Source organism: Micropterus dolomieu, linkage group LG23, assembly GCF_021292245.1.
Source record: "Micropterus dolomieu isolate WLL.071019.BEF.003 ecotype Adirondacks linkage group LG23, ASM2129224v1, whole genome shotgun sequence".
NCBI classification, from domain to species: domain Eukaryota; kingdom Metazoa; phylum Chordata; class Actinopteri; order Centrarchiformes; family Centrarchidae; genus Micropterus; species Micropterus dolomieu.
Genome location: NC_060172.1, coordinates 12,089,649 through 12,115,230, shown reverse-complemented (window position 1 = coordinate 12,115,230; position 25,582 = coordinate 12,089,649). Strand labels below are relative to the sequence as shown.

General features: G+C 40.9%; 2 protein-coding genes across 2 annotated transcripts in view; both read right to left on the bottom strand.

Annotated features, from left to right (window-relative positions):
* On the bottom strand, positions 1–20,932 carry mybbp1a (MYB binding protein (P160) 1a). Its single transcript, XM_046040673.1, has 27 exons — positions 20,678–20,932; positions 19,902–19,997; positions 18,996–19,079; positions 18,836–18,910; positions 17,874–17,981; positions 17,461–17,651; positions 17,056–17,223; positions 15,840–15,957; positions 14,615–14,904; positions 14,371–14,478; positions 14,155–14,280; positions 13,441–13,647; positions 12,957–13,065; positions 12,664–12,757; positions 11,650–11,810; positions 9,891–9,998; positions 9,542–9,706; positions 9,116–9,289; positions 8,850–9,007; positions 7,878–8,012; positions 7,312–7,402; positions 6,170–6,301; positions 5,985–6,053; positions 4,476–4,589; positions 2,236–2,337; positions 2,009–2,133; positions 1–562 (listed from the first exon to the last, which is right to left on the bottom strand). The coding sequence occupies exons 1-27, from the start codon at positions 20,852–20,854 to the stop codon at positions 211–213; spliced, it is 3,837 nt and encodes a 1,278-aa protein (XP_045896629.1). The 5' UTR covers positions 20,855–20,932; the 3' UTR covers positions 1–210.
* A 1,170-nt stretch (positions 20,933–22,102) lies between these two features.
* Positions 22,103–25,582, bottom strand: part of tbl2 (transducin beta like 2) — a 9,398-nt gene continuing 5,918 nt past the window's right edge. Inside the window, exons 6-7 of the mRNA XM_046039905.1 lie at positions 24,554–24,706; positions 22,103–22,721 (exon numbers count right to left, since the gene is read on the bottom strand). Of these exons, the coding sequence (XP_045895861.1) occupies positions 22,262–22,721; positions 24,554–24,706 (613 nt within the window). The 3' untranslated portion in view covers positions 22,103–22,261. The remainder of the gene's footprint in view (positions 22,722–24,553; positions 24,707–25,582) is intronic.

Below are 25,582 nucleotides of genomic sequence, written 5' to 3'. Positions count from 1 at the left end.
TGAGATGGATTTCATTTATTATTGTAGACATTTTTTTCTAATCAATCGCAGTCACACATTACAAAATGTACACACATTAATTCACTTTCCAACATTTAATGTTTTCTATGAAACTCATATTGAAACATACCAACATATTGTCCAAAGTAAACTGCATGAACAGTAGAAAAATTACCAGATGAAAACAGCCTCTTAAAAGAAAATTAACATTTAAATGTCCATTTGCCCTCCTCCCTCTTTCTTCTGTTTGGGTTTCTTGTTCTTCTTCTTGGCTGGCTTGCTTACAGACTGTGTCTTGCTCTTCTTGGCTGGGTTGGGCTGAGAAGCTGCTGCGCCATCGGCTGGTCGTTTCTGTTTTGTTTTGTTGTCATTTTTCTTTTTGGCTTGTCTTTTGTCTGCTCCCGGTCTGGCTGTGGAGGTCGAATTGCCTCCTGCTGGCTCTAAAACAGGTTTATTGCGCTTTTTACGTTTTTTTGTTTCTGGTAGAAAACCTTTCTTCTTCTTGGGAACTTGCTGTTGATTGGCCTCCATGTCAGGCTTTGTCTTTTCAACTTTGGGTTTCCTGTGAATGTGAACACATGCAAGTTCAACACAATAGCTTCAATAATACACTGTCCAAAAAACACACAAACAAAAAGCAATGCTGGGTGAAGAGCTGATTCAAGTGATTGGTCAGAGGCATCACAGCAAATTCATTCCTTGTCTTAATTCAGAAATTCTAAATTAAATAACTATATATTCATATATAAATAATAATGAAGTTGTCTGATTATTGGTTGTATTATTTAGTTTAACAGTTAAAACAGTAAACCAAATTAAGATTCATAAAATAAAAATAAATAAAAATAATTTGTTGTGAATTAAATCACCAAAAACTAAATCATGAATCAGATTAAATCTCTGTTAAGCTAATGAGGAGCTACCCTGAACTTTAAAATTTCAGTTTCCAGAACAGCTTGTGGTGTAATAAAGAAAATATCTCTGTAATTGTTTAAGTGTCCTTCAGTCAGTGGTGTTGAGAAGCACACTAAAATCAAAAGGGCACAAAATGCAATATTCTTTTTATCTGTGGGCTTTCAAATCTTTTTAGCTCACATTTCAAGGTTACAAGGTTTAAACCTCAGAACAATACCGCCACAGAATGACTAAGCACTTGCCATTTGATATTACAAGTCATTTATATCACACAATACACTACTTTAAAAACACACAAAAAAAATAAATAAAGTCTATGTTGCGCGAGTTTGGTACTATTGTGTTAACTCTACTGCCAGCATTAAAATGGTGGAGAAAACTACTGCTTCCATACAAGGAGGATATGCTCGTGGTGATGGCTGAGTTACATTAATTTAACTGCTTTACTGTCGACATTAACCTTGGTTTTAGTGATCAGGGTAGGGAATTAGATTATAATTGGATTATTTCTTGGTCATGTATATGTGTGACTAATCTGCTTTTTAAAATGTATGCATGTGCATGACAAAGACTATAAACGGGGGAAAAAACATTACACAGATATTCATCCATGACTAATTCAAACTCTGACTAAAACTAAACCTGACACCTAAAACTAATTCACACACTAGAAAAACTGTGCCCTCATTACAGAGCCTGTCCTGTAACTGCACCTCTAGTCAAAATGCTCCAACACACACAGACAACAACTAGACCACACCACGACTAATGCGAGAAATAGGATTTAATGCACGAACGTTTCAGACCGAGCCCCTTCGTCAGTGTGTCAGGCCAGTGGCATGTGGAGTGAATAATATTTTCTGCAATAGTCTCTTTGTCGTTGTTTCATGTATTGTCTTTGAAGTCCTTACACCTGTGCATGACATGTAATATCTTTACATTCATGTTTACCAACAAAATTAATTGAACCATACTATTGCGTAATCTGATTTCTCTGCTAACCTTGTTTCTAATGTGCATGCAAACACACACACACACACACACACACACACACACACACGTGTGCACACACACAGACGCTAAAATAACTCACATGACTCCAAAGTGTTTCATCACAGCCCAGTAGGTGTCCTCTAGCTTGCCAGTCTTGTTGAAGGTGATGACGCTGGGCAGGGACTGCAGGACCCTCTGAAGGGGCTCCAGGTCCACGGAGAGTTTCTACAGAGCACAGGCAACGGAAGCAGACACTTGAGTCAGGACTGAATCCACATTAACAGTTCCCTCTCGTGATTTCATCCTCACAGTCAATAGCCAACCTACCTGCTGGTTAACATGCTTGACCAGGAACTGACAGAGCTCCAGGGTTTTCACCACCTTCTCCTTCACCACCTTGCTCTCAGTTTGACTGACCTGCTGAAGACTCTGAAAGAAAAGGACACGGAGGTTAGACTGCTATCCATGTTGGCCTTATCGTCAGCTGATCCAGTCATCACCATCCACATCTGATTTGACAGACATCATAGAGTTTGACTGATTATGTTTTTACTAGGGACACTCCTGGTCCGCCAATGTTACCAAAAATTGAGACGGGTATGCCGGCACGTCATTCCATTCAAACTGAACAAAATGATTCGCCATGCTTATTATAGTCCTGCAACAGCCACCGATGGAAGATTGTTTTCATTTTACTGTCAGAGCATTTGATTTATTGATTGCTGTCACGCTGTAAAGAGAATTTCAAAAAATACAAAAAATGCTTCTGAAACAAATTGCTTACCCTAGCTTTAATGAACAGCCCTTGTCATCAATTATTATTTATCCTATGAAGACATATTTTATATTGATACAACTGTATTTTCATATATTGTCAGTCATTATCTGTTTATATACCACCCTCTACTTTAAGTTGCCTGCATGAGGAGTAATAGTTGTTGACAAATACATTAATCAACTTTAATATCTGCTTAGACCTATTTATGAATGTTAAATACTTAAAGTGTTGCCCTGCTGATGAATAAAGAAACAGTCTCTGGTCCATCTCTCTTGTCTTAAATTTATGTATTTAGGAAACATCAGTCAGCTAACCAATCCCCAAGCCTAGTTATAACCAAGCTACCATGCCAACAAGGTCATAAAAGGCATTTATGGTTCTTCTTAGCCATCTTGTCTTCTTCTAAAATAGAAATCTAATCAGAACCAGTTTAAACCAAACATATATCAAGAAAGTGAGAAACCCCAAGGTCTTCTAATCTTTACGACTAGACAATCTGAATCATCTTTGGTAATGCCCCTTTTGAGTTATTCAACAGATGATTTAACAGCAATTCTCCATTAACATTTCAGTCATTTTCAGCTACACCGGCAGATTTAGTCATTTTGAAACACTGCATGCACTGTTTCTATAACAGAGCAGCTCAGAAAAGGAGGACTAATGTTATCTTATTAACGACTGATCTTTGGCAACTGGAGTTAAAAAACCATACAGAGGAGTTGTGCTGTTGGGCAGGTCCATTTGTGTCTATGAGGAAAAAGATGGGCCAACGTGAAGGTGAGGTGGTTTGGTGAAGAATTGCAGAAGCATGTAATTATGCATGTCTTTACCCTCAGCTGTCCTGAAGACACACAGAGGACAGCGAGTGCAGTATTGCCTCTAATCATCGTTCATCACAACACAATGCAATTTCATAAACCCTCTAGAATAACACAATTAAAATTTGCACAAGCCTAAAGCATGTTTATGAATGAACGTCTCCACCTACAGTGAAGAACTGATGTGCAGTTATTGCCTCATGCTTTCTTGCACATAGAAAAATGACTTTAATCAGTTCCACACAGAGATGTTTACAGAATTTAAATTGGGGGGAAAAGAGAGCACTGGTACTTTGTATCAGCAGGAAACGGTATTGGTGGAGAAAACACAGACCAGTGCATCCCTCCCAACAATCATGAGTGTAATGTTCTGGCGCCCACACATACACTATATAGCCAAAACACCCTGAATAAGGCATGAATTGATATTTGGGACATTTGCAGACAGAAAGCTATCTACAAACATTGCATCTGACATCTTATCACTTTATGAAGTTACTAACTTGTTAGCAAACAGTTGTGTATTCACACATCCAGACAGAGAGCAACATTTGGAGTTGTGTTTCCGTCCATATGATGAATGTTAAGTACAACATTCACTGTCCTTTTAGCTCTGTTTATGGTCTCTCCAGTAACTAGACTTAAATATCTGTCTCAAACAATGAGCTGAAAAATGGGCACAGTGGCCTTAATGAAACATTCCATGACATTTATCACATTTTTAATAACTTCCATAATCTACAAAGTCATTTTAATATGTTCATGTTCTTTTACTACACAGTGTCGTTTCTACATTTTGGGGGGTAAAATAAAGACTCTAGAACTAATTTTAGACCCTGGTCCCCCCGGTGGAAACGCAGTGAGTTCCTCCAAAGGTTCCTAGTTCCGGGGTATAGTTCCTTTGGTCAAAACGCAGCTTAAGTGTTAACCCTGTGAAGTATCCTGAGACTGTGTAGACTGCGTTGACTTACCGCTGCCAGCTGACCTGTGACCTTCACACAGAGCTCCGTCCACCTAGCACCACTCAGCAGCTGCTGAACCTCCCTGCTCTGCATCGCCCGCAACACCAGCACACATGCTTGGCCCTAAAGAGACACACACACACACACACACGTTGAGAAATACTGAAACAGACAACTTCATAGGACTCAGCCGCTGTGGAGATTAAGTTTAAGTAGAGGATTAGAAATTGTTTACTGACGTTTGATTTGGCCAGACCCATTCCGATGATTTTAGCTTATCAAAGAAACAATGGCGAGAACAAGACGGTGTTCTCCTAGATATCCTCAAAGGCGCGATATATGAGCGGGAGGTCTGGGGGGGATCTCCCCCAGGAAATTGTTAAACACTTGTTTAACAATTGACAGACATTTCCTGCATTCTGGTGAAAGTTTCTGCAACAATTTATGGTGGAAATGTTTTTATTTATGTAAAAGGAAATACAAAATTCAGGTAGCTCGTTACATTTCAAAATATATAAATATAATAGAATCTAAGTCAGTGCAGCTCTCAGGCATTCTGTGTTGCTGTCAGATCTGTTTCTCCTGTAGATCAACTTTTCTCATGAAAAATCCCTACTGAGGCAACGCAATGTAGGCATTACTTAGTCTTCATTCCTCTTTTGTCATGTTCACAGAGAGAGAACGGAAAACTTGGCCAAAAAGAAACTGAAGTTGTGAAATTTACTGATTGGTGCATGCACGTTTTTGGGTCATTTTATAATCAGTAGCTTTTTTTTTTTTTAAGCTTAGATTACTTTTTTTGGACAATGCACATTTGTTTCTTCTATATTTATTGCATTGCATTTCTCTATGTGCAAATAAACCTTTCTAAAACCATTTTAATTTTTTATTTAAAGTGCAAGCCACACATTTTTTAACAAATTATGCTTTAAAAAAGTGGTGGGGACAAAATCAGCCATTTCAAAAAGTGGTGTAAATGACACCTACATGCAGAGAAATATCAATATTAGAGTATACAGAGGATTGGCCAGTAAATAATATCATATATGTCTCACATTTTTACCATATATCAAAAGCCTCTTCAGTAACTGACAGGGTGAAAATCTTTTAAATCTTCTAGAAAAGACCTTTTGATAAATCAAGATAATAATACATGTAGCAGACATGATATGGTCCCAGTAACTAAGGAGCCAAAGGATCCAAACTCATGGACTACATCAGCAACTGATGTCCCCAATAAAGGATTTAAAATAACAAATTTATTTGAGACATTACATTTGCAGGCAACAACACAGCCCCCACTGTGTTGTCATTCATTAATTTACACTTATGCGACTTTGATGGTTGAGGTTTGTCCAAAGTAGTGATGATTCTTTTTCCCCCAGTTATTTTTATGCCTAGGTATTGATATTGCATCAATTAGCAAATAACGTTTTATTTCATCCTCTTATTTCTCTCTCATTTGTCAGTCAGGAATTCTGCTACATAACTGTTCCTGCAGTAGAAAATGGTCATTACCTGTTGGTGTACTCTGATCCCAGATGTGATGTGCTGCACTGCAGCATCCAACAGGTTCACACACAAAACCTGGAAATAACACACACGCTGCATTAGTTACTGCCAGTGGAGCCGAGGCTTCTGTTCTCCATAGTGACCTGAGCTAACTTCTGTACTCTGTAATTAGAAGGTGGAGCTGTACTCACAGGGAATCTGTTGAACAAGTCTGTGAACATCTGAGCGGTCAGAGGGCTCTTCCTCTTACTCATGAAAGAGCCGAGAGCCTCTCTGAAGACGGCGGAGACCCGATCCACATCCACGTTGCCCATGAACCTCAACTGCAGACACACACACACACACAAAATGAAAGATCAAACAAACAACATCAGATATCTGGCTTTCTTTTACAGAAGGCATTTTAACACGTCCGAGTAGGAAAAGCACATGTGCAAATAATAAAATCAGTGATGGCTGAATTCCATTTAGCTACTTCAACTTCGTGGGTCCTGGTATTGTGCAAAACCAAACTAACCAGCATCCTAGTTAATCTGTTTTTGACCCTAATCTCGTTAATTGTTCTTCTTGATCCACAAACTAAACATTGTCCTGGGGTGGATGCAGAAATCTCGGAGACAGATATCTGATATCTAAACCTGGACAAATAAAACCAAAAAGAAGTGGAAGACGCTCTGGCTAAAAGTTATCCAGGACTGACCTCACTGTCTGAAACAGTAAAATACAGAAGTTGTGAAGCTCAATGTGGGCGGCTCCAGCGGTCTCTATTTTGTCAGTGCCTCACTCTGGCTAATCCAAAAATGGGCAGAGGTGGACTTGAGGAGGGCTGAATGAAGCCTAGTTGCTGAAACAACCAAGCAGCACAATGTTTTTTTTGTACCAGGCTGTAAACATGTTCTGCTGTAAAGCGTGGCATTTTAACATGGGGTTCTATGCGGATTGACTCGCTTTTGGAGCCAGCCTCAAGTGGCCATTCATGGAACGGCAGTTTTTAGCACTTAGCGTGACCCCATTTTTAAGCCTCGGAGGTTGCCTCTTGAAACAGGCCGGAGCTTATGTAGCGCAAAGCTCCAGATGAAAAATGCAACGGAATCAATTGCATTCCTCGTAAATATTTAATTATCATCCATCTACTGCCCAACCGTGTGACCATAAAAGGAAAGCTTGGCCTGACCTGTGTGACATTTGTTTTGGGTAAGGTTGGAGAAATGCTTGGCGACCATCTGTGGCAGCACAACAACTCACTCATCAAGTGTCATTACGTTAAAAACATTAACTACTGCCTAGTTTCCTGAAATCAGAGGTAATGGCTAATCAGTGTGTGTAAACATACGTCATTTGCTGCAGCTTTGCCGGCTGTTTGCTCCTCTTTGGTGTCAGCAGTTGGAGCTCCTCGCAACACCTTCACCACGTACAGAGATGCACTGCAAGACCAGTTAAACATCAGCAAAATACAACACACCAGATGCACAATTGGCCTGTTCACAAGAGACTCAAATTATCTATAGGCCAAGGCCCCAATATTTCATTCTCACCCTTGTAAACAGACTTTTGAGTCAATGTAGATGTCTCAGAATCATGGAAAATGAGCAAACTCTATCTGCTCATAAATACTGTATATGTGATACAGCTGAGAGCACAGAAGAAGCAAGAAAGTAGATCTTGAGTTGAGCTTGTTCTGCCAAGTATTTGTAGGGTGCTTTAATACAGTACTGGCCAAAATATCACACATGTAACAACATTTTCAAAACCATCTCTCTCTCTCATATATACTGTACATTTATATATATATATATATATATATAGAGCTTTCAACTGCATATCATGATCACATTATATTATTGTGACATTATTATACATCATATATCTAATTGTAGTCACTAAACAGCACGTTTGTACCTGAAGTAGTAGAGGCAAACTGAGGAGTCGGACAGTTTCTGGGTTTTAGTCATCAGTTTGTCCAGCAGGTCATGGAGCTCCCCCTGTCTGTCACCCACTGTCCTGCAGTAAACCTTGGACCTACACAGCTGGTTCCTAAAAAAAATACAAATAAGAAATCAATCATGCAAAAGGACAACAAATATATTCCCTTAAAGAATCAGTAAATGCCTACACTGTCCAACCTAAAGACCTAGAGGTTTGAAAACTAGCTGAGCCTCGCAGCACCAGAACCTGTTGGAAGATTTGTGTCAGTTTCACTTCAAGACATCAACTTGTATCGGACTCTGGACGTGTTTTTGGCTAAGATTTTAGGGCTTTTACCATCTAGGATGTTGGACACAGGCCAGGTTCAGATGTGCAGAGCACTGAAGTTACATAAACAACATTCAGCCTACATCTTAGGAGGGTAAGGGCGGGGGTTATGCTAGAGAAGAATTAATTTGTACAACATGTTGTTTAACCATGTCACATTAACATTTCAAAACCAGCTTACTTACTGATCTCCGCACAGCTCACTAATCACAGTGTGAATGTTTATTCAACCATTGGTTTAGGAAAGTTACATGTCGGTTACATGGTCGGACAGGGGCAGGGGTTTCTGAAGCTATTCACCATCCAACAAGCAGTTCTGACAGAGTACACTGGTGCCTTATATCCTCTTTCATTCTATACACAATTTTATACTGCCATATCGCAATATAGACTTTATAATACATTTTAAGAAAAATCAACTGTGATACCTTTATGGGGGAAAAAACAATAAGCCAGGAACGTCTGTTCTGGTCTAATTGCCTCATTTAGCTCAAACCACCTCCCTTTCAGTGCGTCATCTGAATAGGAAGAACAGGAAAACCTCCCATCGTTCCGACTCAAATTGTTCTAGCACTTTGCTAAGAAGAGTGCCTCAGTCCTCAGCTAAAAGTGCGTTACCTGAAGATATCTGCAGCTCGGCGGAGGAAGTCCTGCTCTTGCTGGTGGGTGTCAGAGCTCATTCCTTTGTCGATGATGGTGAGCAGAGGCTCCACTAAACCCAGTACAAGAGGACTGCCAGCCTGCCGGGCCACAAACACCTCAACCAGGTCCAACACCTACAACATAAGTAAAAGTCATTAAAGGGAGGGAGTCAACTTTGAGGTTGATGAAAGGTGTGTTTTTTCACTTTTAATGGAGCTAGCTAAGACAACAGCCTGAGGTACCTTGATCTTAAAGTCTCGGACCAGCGTCTTCTCTTTCTGTAGTTTGGTCTTTTCATCCTTCTTAGCCTGGTTCTTTTTCTTCTGCTCCGAGAACAGCGCTGACAGGCCCTTATCCAGCTCCATCATGGCTTCATCATCCAGATCTTCATCACTGCTGCCGTCCTCCTCTGTGGCCTGAAAATACAGCACAACAGAGGAGTTTAACACAATGTACTAAATGAATCTAGCAGTATTACAATATTAATTACTAAAACATCAAATATAGGCTGAAACTGGACAACTGAAGGGAAGATGTTGCTAAAAACCACATCCACGATGATGCATCTACCGCCATGCTAGCAGCTCTATGATGCTGTCAAGTTTAGCTAAAATAATAAGGGGAGTTATTCCCTTACACCAGGACACACTGAAAGCCTGAAAACCCACCAGAGCATTCTGCTGCTGCAGGACCTTCATCAGCTCCAAACGGAAATTTTGATCCACCTCTCCCTCTTCCACATCCTCCTCTTCCTCCTCCATCGCATCATCGTCGTCATCTTCATCATCATCATCTTCATCCTCCTCATCATCTGATCCGTCAGACTCATCATCCTGACAGAGACACCACCACGTGTTTTAGGATATCAGTATCAAATGCATCTTCAAATGCTTTTATTAAAAGGACACAGTAAATAAAAGGCAGATCTGGGTAGAATTTTATACAAGTTGATTAGATGATGTTATTGATAAGACGACAAAAGAAAATAAGTTGTGAAAAAGTCAGAGGACTACTGACCTCCATCTCCTCATCCTCGTCATCTTCCTCATTGGGTTTCTTGCTTTTGTTGTCGTCAGTGACGACTACAGCACTGTCCTCCTCATCATCCTTCTCTGGGTCCAGAACCTACACAGAGGCCAAATCACCGTCACTACAACCACTTACAAAGCTTCCAGAGCAACACACATGACCTAAGTGACTTTGAATCCAGTTAGAGACCACTTATTTACAGTATAGACAGTTGAGAGTGCATTATCTGTGCAGTAAGCACCCAGAAATTTGTTCATTATCTGATAGGGATCTGGTACAGAGCGTAGTGGCAGCAAGATAACAGCATGTTTATACAAGAGACCTGTGTTTAACACACACACACACACACACACACACACACACACACACACACACACACACACACACACCTCTTTATAAACTCCCATGTTGAGACTTGTCTTTGCAACTGTAGCTCCACAGAGAACTACACAGCACTTCATCAGATAAAATAGGTACTAAACAAACTAAGCACTCTCAGTCTATGTGTTAAGGTAGTTATAAAACAAATGCATCCATTTTAAATATTGGGATTTTAACAATGTCACATAGTGTCTTTAGACGGTAAGGTGGTGATATTCCACATTTTTCTTATTTTCAACAAACCCCACATAAAAACCAAAACCAAGTATGAACTGATCTACTAACGAAGTATTGTGTTTGTGTATCCAACGCCTAATCTCTCTTATTCCTCTGTGCTATAGAGCTTCATTGTCGTCAACTATCTAAAACTCATCAATGGGCCACACTGTTGCACTGGGGGGGCATGTTCCTTCTTCCCCATGAACATACACACTAGGAATGAACGATAGGCATAAATAACAAAATTTAAAAAATCATAATGCGATTGCGATATATGTCACAATTTTAGTGCAATGGTCATTTTTACATTTCATTTTCACTTTCAACTAGATAATGATAATAAATGTTGATGATTATGATTATGTGGTTCTTGCCAGGGTCTGAACCAAACAAGCACCTTCATTTATAATGGTATGTTGTGACACATTTTACCTTTATCAAAAAATTGTAGCTCCTGCCACTTGGATATTGCACTTGGCCATGCTGCGATTTCGATTTATTGTTCAGCCCCAACACAAACACCAACACATACTCTCTCTCTCTCTCTCTCTCTCACACACACACACACTGCAGTTTATTCTGAGTCAGTTTCACATACACTCTACTGCTGCCTTAAATACACACAAGAGCAGTGGTTCCTAAATGTTTTTGTATTATTTTTGTCACTATTTACTCCTTTTTGAATAACTTCTGCACAAAACTATAGTGCCCAGCTGTTGCAGGAAATACAGATATGGTATTTAGAGATGGAAAGGCCACATATTTGTTGTAAAACATTGTAATTTTCCTTTGCATGATGTTTCTGCAAAGGTAAACTGTAAATGATCTGTACTTGTATAGTGCCTTTCTACCAACCATTTTATAGCGCTTTTACACTCCATCACATTCACACATATTCATACAATGATGCATCAGAAACAGAAATACACATTCACACAGCACTATTGCACATTTTGCCATTTTCCTTTGACAGCAGGTCGCTGCTTTCTTGTGATTGGGCCAATTTCAGACTAAAATGAAAGTCTACAGACCTATCTTGATCCACTTCTACCTGTAAAAAACATGTTTACAAACATCACCTACAACAGGTGCTGAGAATTACTTTTCTTTAGGGTTCGACAATGAATTACCCTGTAGTCTTACTTACATCTAAGATGGCGGTGAGAGCTGCAGCAGTAACATTGGGGCAGATGGAGGTGAAGACCGTTTTGCAGACTTGTCTGATATGTCGGCTCGGCTGGGACAGCAGGGACAACAAGATGTCCACCATCACCTCCACCCACTCAGGCTCCTCCTCTTGCTCTGTGGCTGCACCAAGGAAAAGGCACACACACAGACATTCATACACTTTTAAAGCAGTGCGAACAAAACATCTGGCATATTATAACACAGTCATGTAATGTTACGACAAACATGATAGCAAACGTTTTACACATCCAGCAGACATGGAGTAACAGTTTGGATCATTAAGTTTGATATTCACTCTCCTTTAGGCTCTTTTTTTAGTCTCCTCCAACTCCTAAAGGAAGTATCTGTCTCTTTAGTTCCTAAATGTTCCACTATATTCACTCGCTAGTCGCTAACCGTGTCTGTTTCCCGTTTTATGCTGGGCAGGTATCGTACAGTGAGTTTTCAGAGCTGACAGCTTCGTCTGAACATGACACTAATGAGAGCAGTAAGTGAACCAAAAACAGAAAAGCTGGGAGTCGTAAAATCAAAACAATGAGATTAACGATGCTACAAAACTGTGTCCAGCTGAGGGATTTATCAATATAAGTGACCCCTTTTCATACAAACACAGTGAAAGCTGCACTAATTAATATTTTTAGATTTAGAGTTGATCAAATGACTAATTCCTTCTTTTTGAATATTCTATGAAAACGTGAATAACTGAATATGAGCTTGGAAGCTCATTCTTGGCTTTTAAGAATGAACAATTAGCTAACAAATGATACCATACTATACCGTCTATACAAAAAAACATGTGTCAAATGTCAAGAAAGACCACAATAACAATGCTGGCTGAAGAAGACCGATCTGTTGCATCTCAGTTAATGGAGATGGCGTGCTCGTCTCTTCTGCAAACCTATATGGTGCAACATTAAGATGCTAAAGGATAATGACGGAGGCATCAGGATCATCACTGTGAATGAGGCCTCACCTTGTTTCTTCTTTTTTTTCTTGGCCTTCTTCTCCAAAGCTTTGTCCACACAGCTCTGCAGGTCCTTCATGATGTCCAGCAGCTCTTCAGGGGCCTTCAAGGGAAATACATTCATGATAGTGTTCAGAGTCAAGAATATCATCTCGCTGTGATTCAGCTCATGTCCGTGGTGATGTTTTGTTTTTGTGTCAGAGGACGGTGTTTGTTGATAGGAAATTAAACTACAGTATCAACGCTGCAATAATCCAATAACAACAGCACTACTATATCGTGGCTCTGGTATTATGCTGTACCTTGAAGAGGTGCATGCCGACCAACAGGAAGAGCTGCTGGAACGCGCCGCTCTCTGCACTCGCGCCTTTCTTTGCTTTCTTCTTCAGATTTGCCACCGACTCCAGCATGCTGGAAGAATACACATGTAGAGCCAGAGCTATCAAACATATTCCTACCTCATTTAGTAGGACTCATTAAATAGATACACTTGTATGGCCAGGAACACATCTTAAGCTGTCTTATTCGTTTAACCCGAAAGTGAACGTAAATTTAAAAAAATCACTTTAGTGATTTTAGTGTCACAATAATAAAAATCGATGGTCAAAATTACGAAAATAAGATCCTAGTTGTAATAAACTGTATTATCCTCAACTTGTGCAACTACATTCATGAGAGTGGCTGTAATATTTTAACCAATTTAAAAGAAAAGGAAGAATTGTATCCCATCTTCTTCCTGCTCTGGGATCACAGAGGCCATAGTCTGAGGAGATTCTGTTGTCCTACCTGTCCCAGGCCTGTCTCTGCTCAGGGCTGAAGGGCTGGCTGCTCTGGACGTGTTTTGGCTGGTTAAGCAGGACTTGGGCATACTGGACCAGGTGGTAGATCCACATGGTGCCGTCGGCTGTTACACCCAGCGCGCGCTTTTGGTTGACAGCCGAGCCTTCAGCCGAGTCGTCAGTCAGGGGCAAATGGTGCATGGACAAGAGGAGTCTGGAGGGTGGACAGACAGAAATCAGTGATGCAGCAGTGACCACAAGACACCTGAAAAGCCTTTTGGTCTTTGGACAAAACATGGTTCATTCTGGCTGTGATGCCGTCACATTTGTATTCCTTTTGTGGTTTGCTGCTGTTTTTCTGAAGAAGCTGTCTGGTTTCCAGACTGAAATCTGGTGAATCAGTTACGTGTTAATGTTAGGGCGCTTTTCACACCTAAGCTGGATACTAAACTGCACAGTTTGTGCAAAATTAATTGGGCTGGTGTGAAAGCTGTAGTTCAGTATTTAAACACATTGTGACTTCAATTAAGCTCAAGGTTATTTGTTGTATCTTAACAGCTGGTTTCCTCTTCTTACCTGTGATGTCCACCAACGCTATCTTCCAATGGCATCTTTACATTTTTAACCAAAGCTGAGAGGAATAAACTACACTCGCTGTAACCGGCGGCTGATATTTCAGAGGCAGTTGTCTAAGAACAGCAGAAAAGATTTAATCTCTCACCCAAAGAAAGAATTGACAAGCACTCCTCTGGTTTTATCATCCAGTGGGACAGAAAGCTTCCCCTCCGTCTCTGGGATGTCGGCCCAGGCCTTCTTGGCACTGAAGAAAGCATGGAAAAAGACAAACCTAGGAAAGAAACAACACAAGATCAGCTGGAGGCCTCCTCTTCATCAAACATTGAAACCCTGACATTGTTCAACTACAGGCGGGTCTCACCTGGCCACATCCATGATGAGATCCTCCTGCCTCTTCACTTGGTGGTTGTCAATGATTGAAGCGAGACGAGCAACAATCCACTTCCTCAGGCGGAATATGTTTTCCTTTCTGAAGGAGGACATTTAACAGTTACATTGTCTCAGTTTCCAAACCTGCGGCTTCCTGTTCAGGGTCACCAGACAAGACAGGACCGGAGCTGAGAGATAAACGTGCTGCCTAACATACAACAGGTGTGTACACTCACTCTTCCCGTCCTTCCTGATTGCCCTTCTGCTTGCGAGTGCTGAAGTCCAGCAGTTTGTCAAGCTGAGGTTGCAGGAACGTCTTCTTCAGCCAGTCCACGTAGTGCCGCAGAGCTGCAGGCTGAAGGTGCTGCACCACCCTCCACACCGACGGCACCACGGGGTAGCCCTGGTTGGTCAGTGAGGAGAAGCCCACCATCACTGCCAGCTGTTTGTCGGAGTCCTGACAGCCCTGTAAGAAGTCCGATACGTAGGTGTCCATCTCTGGGGCCAGCTTGAAACGGTCCGGTTTCTGGGAGAGAAAAGTAATGGATGAGATTCATATTAATCAGCTATTAATGTCTACGATCACTGGTTTAGGCAGGTCAGATACTGACCAATCAGGGATGTGACAATAACCAACATAAATATACATCTGAATTCAATATACTGTTATAGTCACAATAATTTAGAAGCTTTTCTGAGAACTTGCAATTTTGTCAGATACCGTCAAAATTTCTAAAAAACTATGGTAAAAATACATAAACAACACTCAACCTCAACAAACCAAACTCTCTACAACTACATTAAATGGATTGTAACTTTAGGTACCACTTTCTAATAACAAACCCTGTATGAATAAGCGGTAAGTCAAGGCTTTAATAATGGTTACAAATACTTTACCAATGCTTTACAAATCTGTTATAAGCAACTTCTGGGTTGCCAGGTTGTGAAAAGTCTCTCTCTATAATGTATGATTCATCCTCCTCTAGCAAGACATTTGATTCAGCATTTTAGCTCTTTAATCCATCAGGACATCAAGACTTCTCTGCTGGACTGTTCCAAAATCAGTTTTTTCATCAACTCACTGACATTTACAATTGCTGAGGCGATGCGTTGTTGCAAGAATCTTTATTAATGACTGAAACTTGTAGCTGCAGAGATTTTTCACAACCTGGCATCCCACCAATTGTTCAAAGTTGTTTAAGTAAATGATTTAACATTAATAAAGCCATCAGTTACAACTTAAAACATGAAGGCAGAGCTTTCCACCCAGCACCTCCAATTAAACATCTCAGTAAACAGTTTCTTACATTACGCTGGGCCATATTGTGAACTGAACATACCTACATATTATGGTTATTTGGGTCATTGGATGTGGACACAAATCAGTTCTTAATGTTTTCTTAGTTCATCCCTGCTGAAGAGTAACCTGCTGTTTATAGTCAACTACAAGGGCCTACTGACCTGAGCTGACACTACATGTTCCCCGTAGTGCATCATCACCTCTCCAGACAACACCTCCTTCAGTTGGGCTTCAGACAGGAGAGGCAGGGCACTGCCCAGCAGACGGAAGCTGAGGTAACTGGACACAAACAGGACAACACCAGGGGGACATATTAGCAGAATGTGGTCTCTTGAACTAGAACTGGACAATATGATGGTGGAACTGATACTTCTATACAAGTCAGGTGAGCACCTACAGGAGATTTTAGATTAAGAACATCCTAAATCTACTGGCTGGTTTCAAACTAGTGATTTACTAAATAGGGTTGCACCAGTAAAACTTGAACCTGCATTAATTTATTTTTCTGGCCACTTGGGAGGCAGCACACTAAGCTTAAAACACAACACTGACATACTGTGAACCTTCAATTAAAAGCCTTGTCCCAATTAGACGCCTGCCCCAAATATAGGCAGGGTTTGTCGATTGATTTAAGCAAATAAAAGCCCATGCAATTAATTTAAGTTCTACGGTAACATCACTTCATAAAGTTGAAACAGTGAACATGTCTGCCAAACACTCATTTACTTTTCAGATAAAAGCCTGCAGCCGGTTGCACCAGCTGATCGTAAGTTTGATCTTAAGTTTGAGTGTTAAATCAACACTAATGACAAATAGTAATAATATAAACTGTTGCATCCTATCATATGTGAACTAGTTCACATGATTTAGTCTGTCAAATAACATCCCATTACTTAATAATTCATTGCAAGTACAATCATTTAACGTACTTGCTTTGGCTGTACCTTGGTGGGGTTTTTTTTGGTTTTTTTTACAAAGTTGCGGATGGCCATAAAAAAACTTAACTACAGTACGGATTAATAACTACATTAACATCCGTTCCATATTGAAGGAAGAAAACTGTTAACAGGTAGATGTTTGTGTTTTTTGCAATCAAGTGGTGCAGGCAGCAATTACCATTACGATTGAATTCATCAAAATTTAAAAATAACTTAAAATCAACAAATTGGTAAGTAGCTTACTGCTTAAAAGAAGTCTTAAAAATGTGTTGTGTGTATGGGATAGAACCCCTTTAAGACTGCACAATGGAGCAATAGCAGTAGTGACAGAAAACAGTGATAAACCAAAAAGTTAACTTAGCAATTAATGTAAGGTAAGTCAACAAAAATGCCCTCAGCTCTGTATTTTAGGATCAATCTTAACCACTTGTTCACTCACTGAGCTGGCCCTGGCTGCTCCTTTAACATGCCATTGATGATAGCGTTATTCCAGAAGAGCTGGAAGCTGTCTTCCTTCAGAGAGAGCTTCAGTAGGTCCAGGACCACTGCTGGGAGGACACACTCCTTCTTCACTGAGCGGGCTGCCATCTTCAACACCTCTGTCAACCTGCCAGACAACATCACAAATTGCTTAGATTTTCCACACAAAAGCTGTTAATTAGCGGGTGTAGTGAGGAAATTTGGTGCATACATTTAGCATAATTCTATGATGAGTTGATATGGCGTACATTAATAACTGCTAATATAGGCAAAGACAAAGAAAGACAGTGATAGAAAGCTGACATGTGTGAGACAGAGGCAGGGGGGACATAAAACCAAATCAAGCCAATCACAGTCCTCCTACTTGGGGATGTTGTCAGCATTGATGATGGTCGAGGACCCCAGCAGCTTCTTGAGTTTCTTGGGTTTGAGGGTTTGCGGGAACCGTTGCAGAGCTACCAGCAACAGCTGCAGCTGCTCTGGGGTGCTGAAGGCTGATGCCAGGTCAGTTTTCAGGGCGCTAAACAAGACCTCCTCAAACACCTCCTCTGGGATCTGATGGACAGGACATACACTTTAGCTTTAGCAAAATACAGAAGGATGTGTTTTTTTAAATTTGCAGAAACAAAAGAATTTATCAAACGACTAAAAGTGAAATTCAGGACTTATATAAAAGATCAAATGAAAACTTCTTGAGCATTATATATGTTTATGTATTAAGGTTATATGGATATGTCCCCTGTGCTATAAAAGGTAAAACCAAGCAGCAGTTGTCACCTCATTGAGAATGTCCATCATGGTCTTAGTGGGCAGGTCCTTCAGGTGTTGTCTCTGCTGGCTGAGGCTCTGGAGGAGCTGCACACAGCCCAACACCACCTGTGGCTCCTGCAGAAACACAACAACATGTTACACTACAGCTCACATACCCACCTTTCACACACATTAGAGTCTGCAGGTAGTTTTATACACAGCATAAACCACACAATGATACCACACCGAAATCTGCTTGGGGGGGGCAGAAATAAGCTACTGGACCCCTGTTTACCTCCAAGATCAAGGTGTTTATTTAAAGTAAATCACTCAGCTGCACCATAGGAATAACTTATGCCATAATGACAATACCACTGAAAGTGGATTGAAGAAAAAAAAAAGGTCTGAAAATAAATTAAGGGCACATTTATGGCCTTGGATCACATGTTATATCATGCATATACAGCTAATACCCGAATATAAGGCTTCAGTGTCTGTTAAACACTGATGTGTAAAATATGTGGAATCCCCTTTAAAGCTGCTTCCCAGTGACAGTTTGTTGGAAACCATAGTTCGTATTGTATATAGTTTGACTTGTCATACCAGGAAAAGCACAGCATGTTAACTGCTGGCATTAATGATATCTCTGTTATATTCCAGTTTCTCAGTAAACCATGATAGTGAGGCAGCATGCACACCAGGGCCCTGAAACTGAAGCAGCTAAATGTAATTTAACCATCATGATTATTTTTATTTTTACACCTGTGATTTTCCTACTGTGACATGTCAAAATGTCTTTTGTGAAAATACCCATTTGTCAAGTGTAACTGTGCTTCATCGAACCTCAACAGTACTCATAGTTACGAAACAGGGTCAGTCCTGTTTACAAACCGTGGATGTTTTGTTTTAGTTATGATCTCTCCCCATTTAAAAACACACAAATCTGAACCTGTCCATTAAAAACAATGAATCGTGGTGAGACTACTTACTTTAGAGAGGCGGCTGGACTGATGAAGGGCGAGGACGCCAAACAAGTTTCCAAACAAAGCATTTCTGACAAGTTTCTAAAAAACAAAAAAAAAGACCTTGAGATTCACAGATTCATTTAGCTTTTGTTCAGAGCCGACAGAGAAAATGTCAAACACCCACCTTTTTCACTGTCTGCAAATTGTGCTTTTCTTTGATTCTGTTGAGTATACTCTGCAGAGAGACGTCTTCAAAGGCACTTAAGACCTGAAAAACAAAAACTCATTTTCACAAAGTATTCTTTATTCATTATTTTCTGCTTGGCTTATTTTCTGCTTCACTCAGTTATTACAAAGCCATCGCTTCTTCAGCAAAAAAATTATCAATTGTGGTTTGTAGCTCTGTATCCACTGCAAATCCATTTCAGACAAACACATATTTCTACACAGAATTCAAGACTCATTAAAATACAAGTTACTAGATCTTTGGGACAGATACAGATATCTATATGTGACAGCTAGCCTGTCTCTCTCCAAAGGTAACACACTCCACCTACCAGCTCCTCTAAAGCTCACTAATTTACACGTTAGATCTCGTTAATGTAATCCGCACAAAAACCAAAGTGTAACAGCAACATGTTATGGTTTTACACCACAAGTTATCATTTTTACACTTAAATTAGATAAGAGTAAAGCCCCAGATATGTACTGAGAGAGACATTTTACAGTAAAGAAATAAACTTATCAGTGCTCTCTGGTGGACAAACTATAATCTGCAATTCCTCGTTATAAACTGGCATATATACGGCAACACTGATGTATCTGCAATAAACTAACACTGGCCTCGCCTGTATGTTTTGGTCGAGCTAATCAGGCAGTAATGGCAAAATGTTGTTTTAATTCTGACTGACTTGTATTTGTACATATCTCAACTGTATGTGACACAATATTCTCAACTCAAAGGTCCACTTACTCGAGATTATTTTTTTTCACACACACATTTCAGAAATCCACAAATACAAGTCAAAGGTCTGAAACATAATCACTGCTACAATAGGTTAAAGTGGTTTAGGTAGTCGTCTCCTCTCACCTGTCCCAGCGCCAGGCTGAATCCAGGTCTCGCAGTCTCTCGTGTGTGAGCCAGTCCATCCACAAGCCTTTTAAAGGTGTAATCCAGCTCATCTGCCTGCAGTACACAGAGAGCACCACAACATGATGCACAAATACTACTGCGAACGGTGCAGCCTTTTTTAAAAAACTTTCTATATTAAATGCACTGTAACTATAACATAGAATTTATATTAGTAACACAGTTTGGATAGTTTACAAAATAACATAAAAGTTACGCTATCAACCAACATATTGATCATATCTATACAATTTATTGTTATATTGTACTCTATACTCCACTACATTTATTTCACAGCTGTAGTTCCTCTGACATTTTACATAATAAACTTATGTGAGCTTGTAAAATATGAGCTATTGTTATTGATTAAACTATATAAAGGCATTAAAAATTTGATGCCTTCACCAAAACATTAAATTTCTGTTAACATGTTTATAATATAACACTGACAGGGCCTATGCTGCATAATGAATAATTTCACTTGATAAATTAGGGTGACAATACTTGAACTTTTAGTTAGGTAAAAATTTGAAAGCAAAAAACATTACTTGTAATTTGGAATTTTTATGGTGTAGTTTTGATACTTCTACTTAAAGTAACTTTACATGACTACTTTATATAGTACTACCTGGCAGACTAACTACAATAACGTACAACATTTACTATCCTGACTTCAGAAGATTACCATGCTGGTTTAAATTCAGCCTCTCAGTGACAGTGATCTGAGTCTGTCTCACCTTGTTGTTGGTTTTCAGGTACTGGATGAGGTCTTCTACGGCCTTCAGTCGCACCTCCTGATCCGGTTTGGCCAAGTCCCAGAAGAAATCGAGGAAGACGCGGTTCTGCTGCAGGATCCCGGCCGGGCGGACCGGCTCGGCTGCTTTCACTGAGACCTCAACCATCTCTACAGACATCGCCTCACACAGGAGAAACTGCTGTCCATGCTGCTGCAGGAGGAAAACGTGCCTCACTGCGTAGCTACAGCTTCCGGGTCAACGCTTCCGTTTTTTTTTCTTTCCCCAAAAACTTTATTTAACAATTTAAACAATGCAGAACACGAACCAATAACTAGAATTTTACCAAAAAGGTGGGATAGTATAATAATTGGCAAAATATCAAATGTCTTTCAGTAGAGCTTTTCTGTTGCACGGTTACATAAGTACATATTTTTCTGTGTGTTTACTAAAGTAGCAAACAAATAATAAAAGGCATGTCTGTTGTAAGTGGCAGCAGTTAAAAAAATACAACTGTTATACTACTGTTATTATACTGAAATATTTTGATATTTGGGTGAACTATTCTTTTACTGTTAGAATCAGATATTTGATTACAGCCTCTAGGTGCCACAGCTGGTTTGTGTGTTTAATGTAAAAATGGCCAGTTCATCCAAATCAATAACCTCTAGTAGTTTAATCTTTTATTTATATGGATTTAAGATTCTTTTATTTATATTTTGTATTGTATTTATTTGTATGTTGCAAATGTATGTTATATTGTTTTATGTTAATGGAATGAAGTTGCTTCTCAGTTAAACTTTTGAACCATCACTGGTACGTACTTTGGTTTATGACAAATTATATACTGGACAGGTTTCCATGAAAACTACTGATTTTTCTGTGCACCCTGATCTTGACCACCCTGACTACGAACAGGCGAACATTTCCACTTTCAAATTGTGGGACTATAAAGTTCCCTCTGTATATTAATCCTCAAATAAGGGGATGAGCACCTGACTTAGCGCAGTGCCACCTTCAGGACAAACTGTACACTCTGAACTCCCTACTGGTAAGAATTGAATCTGATGTGGTATTTACACAAAATGTTGAATAACCTAATTTAAAAAATAAATAAATAAATAAAAATAAATCTTAAAATTACATCTACATTGAAACTAGTTATGAATTCATATGTACACACTGAATTGAAGGTCAGCACAGAAAATGTTCGCCCTTCAGCAGATGAATGTGAAAACTCTGCACAAACATCATTCTGTCTAGTTAAGCTGAAACATCCAAGTGTAGTAACAATAAGCACAACATATGTTTGTGGAAGTTCAAGCAGCAGAGGGCAAATACAAAACCACAGAAGAGAACACAAGACCTTATTGGACATGAAATTACAAAAGGACAAGAGAGAAAAAGATCTGAACTCAAACCATTGTATTTTTCTTTCCATAAAAAGATATTTATTAAAACTGCATGCAAATTCTATTTTTCCCTGACCAGATCATTTAATGGCAGAGGGAGAGTTGAAGTTGCAAAAAAGATTAGCAATAAGAGTCAGACACAAACACGATCACAGCACGGTTTCTTGAGGCTCATTCAGTCAACGGGACTGGCCAGCACAGTGTCCAGGGCGCTCTGAGCCTCTTTGATCTGCTGCTGCAGTCTCTGCTTCATGGCCTCATTCTGAGCCTTCTTCAGCATGTCCTGCATGTCTCTAATGGCTGCTCGGTAGCCCGGGGCGTTGTGAAACACTCGGATGGCCTTGTCGCCACTGCAAACCAAGAAGCGCCCGTTAATGTCAAATCTAAGATCAGTTATCTCCCCGCTGTGGACGCCGTGCAGCTCCTCCTCCAGCTGGCCGCTGGCCGCGTTGTACATCGCAACATTAGAGCCGTCACTGATGGCCACCACCCGGCCGTCTGGAGACAAGGCCACCAGGCTACCTTCGGACGACGTACAGGGGACGGTCTTCAGGAGGTAGGGATCCTGCTGCTTTTTGTACTCCACATCTGTATTCCACAGCTTCCATGTGCCGTCTTTGGAGACAGTCACCATTCTGACAAATGAAAAGAAAAGAATTTGATGCCAGTGCATGTTAAAAGCACGAGCTTACTAACATGTCGTACCTCTTCTTTAATCCTGCATTTAAAGTTCGGGTCTTACAGGGGGTTATGTGCTCAACTATTTCTTGGCTGAGAGCAGTAACTTTCTGGACTCTCGTCATCACTGTGAGGTTGACAGGCATTTAGAGGAGACTTGCACATAACCACCGGTAAAACCATAATACACTGCTCAAAAAAAATAAAGGGAACACTTAAACAACACAATGTAACTCCAAGTCATTGGAGTCATAAACTGTCCACTTAGGAAGCAACACTGATTGACAATCAATTTCACATGCTGTTGTGCAAATGGAATAGACAACAGGTGGAAATTATAGGCAATTAGCAAGATACCCCCAATAAAGGAGTGGTTCTGCAGGTGGTGACCACAGACCACTTCTCAGTTCCTATGCTTCCTGGTTGATGTTTTGGTCACTTTTGAATGCTGGCGGTGCTTTCACTCTAGTGGTAGCATGACACGGAGTCTACAACCCACACAAGTGGCTCAGGTAGTGCAGCTCATCCAGGATGGCACATCAATGCGAGCTGTGGCAAGAAGGTTTGCTGTGTCTGTCAGCGTAGTGTCCAGAGCATGGAGGCGCTACCAGGAGACAGGCCAGTACATCAGGAGACGTGGAGGAGGCCGTAGGAGGGCAACGACCCAGCAGCAGGACCGCTACCTCTGCCTTTGTGCAAGGAGGAGCAGGAGGAGCACTGCCAGAGCCCTGCAAAATGACCTCCAGCAGGCCACAAATGTGCATGTCTCTGCTCAAACGGTCAGAAACAGACTCCATGAGGGTGGTATGAGGGCCCGACGTCCACAGGTGGGGGTTGTGCTTACAGCCCAACACCATGCAGGACGTTTGGCATTTGCCAGAGAACACCAACATTGGCAAATTTGCCACTCGCGCCCCGTGCTCTTCACAGATGAAAGCAGGTTCACACTGAGCACGTGTGACAGAGTCTGAAGTCGCCGTGGAGAACGTTCTGCTGCCTGCAACATCCTCCAGCGTGACCGGTTTGGCGGTGGGTCAGTAATGGTGTGGGGTGGCATTTCTTTGGGGGGCCGCACAGCCCTCCATGTGCTCGCCAGAGGTAGCCTGACTGCCATTAGGTACCGAGATGAGATCCTCAGACCGCTTGTGAGATCATATGCTGGTGCGGTTGGCCCTGGGTTCCTCCTAATGCAAGACAACGCTAGACCTCATGTGGCTGGAGTGTGTCAGCAGTTCCTGCAAGAGGAAGGCATTGATGCTATGGACTGGCCCGCCCGTTCCCCAGACCTGAATCCAATGGAGCACATCTGGGACATCATGTCTCGCTCCATCCCCCAACGCCACGTTGCACCACAGACTGTCCAGGAGTTGGCGGATGCTTTAGTCCAGGTCTGGGAGGAGATCCCTCAGGAGACCATCCGCCACCTCATCAGGAGCATGCCCAGGCATTGTAGGGAGGTCATACAGGCACGTGGAGGCCACACACACTACTGAGCCTCATTTTGACTTGTTTTAAGGAGATTACATCAGAGTTGGATCAGCCTGTAGTGTGGTTTTCCATTTTGAGTGTGACTCCAAATCCAGACCTCCATGGGTTGATAAATTTGATTTCCATTGCTAATTTTTGTGTGATTTTGTTGTCAGCACATTCAACTATGTAAAGAAAGGAGTATTTAATGAGATTATTTCATTCATTCAGATCTAGGATGTGTTATTTTAGTGTTCCCTTTAATGTTTTTGAGCAGTGTATATAATCTTTGTTGGCAGATTTCTAGAAAAGCCTTCATTACCTGTGAGAGTCATTGGAAAAGGCGAATGCGTGAACTCCTGCAGAGTGGCCCTTTAGGTCAAAAGCTCGCACCACCTCTTTGAACTCTCCTCCCTTTCCGAAGCAAACCTCCCACACCTTCACGTCAGGAGTGAAGCCACATGATGCGACAAACCTAAGCACAAAGATGGAAAGCACACACATTTACAGCTAAGACATATAGGATTGCATTATTTGTATTTCTGTTGTTTATACAGTATGGAGGTATATATACACGACAGGGGGGAGCCGGAGATCGAACCACCGCCCTTCTGACGAGAAGACGCCCACTCTACCCCCTAAGCCACAGCCACTCTGCCCTTTGAGCCAAAGCTGCCCCATTATATGTCAAACTGGCTTTAATGCCCAGCACATTTCTTCGGGGCATGTGTAGCGAAGGTGTAAAAAAAAAAGCAAATATGTCTTGAGTACGATCTGAAGCACAGAAATCAAACAGAAAAACATGTCTACTTTCTAAACTAGACTATTAAATAGTTTTTCTGTTATAAGACAATAATGCAAAAAAATTACAAGGGGAGTGAATATATTTTCTAGCCACCATAAATCTGACAGATTACTATTTGATGTTTTGAGTGGAAGATTTGCAGCGATGGAGGGGTGTGACTGACCTGCCACATGGGGAGATGGCAGCATAAGAATTGGATATCTGGTTAGTGTTGATAGAGGCCAGTACCTCTCCTTTCAGGTCCCAGATGTGGATGGTTGTGTCAGTGGAGGCGCTCATGATGAACTTGCCTGCAGGGAGGAAACACAGAATCACCCCATGTTGTCATTACACGCCTTGTAGATGGTGACAAAAACATTTTCTCATACGAGGAATTAGCCTTGCTATACTTGTGTGTGTGTGTGTGTGTGTGTGTGTGTGTGTGTGTGTGTGTGTGTGTGTGTGTGTGTGTGTGTGTGTGTGTGTGTGTGTGTGTGTGTGTGTGTGTGTGTGTGTGTGTGTGTATATATAAAAAATAAAAATGGGCCAACGACTGGCCCATAAAGC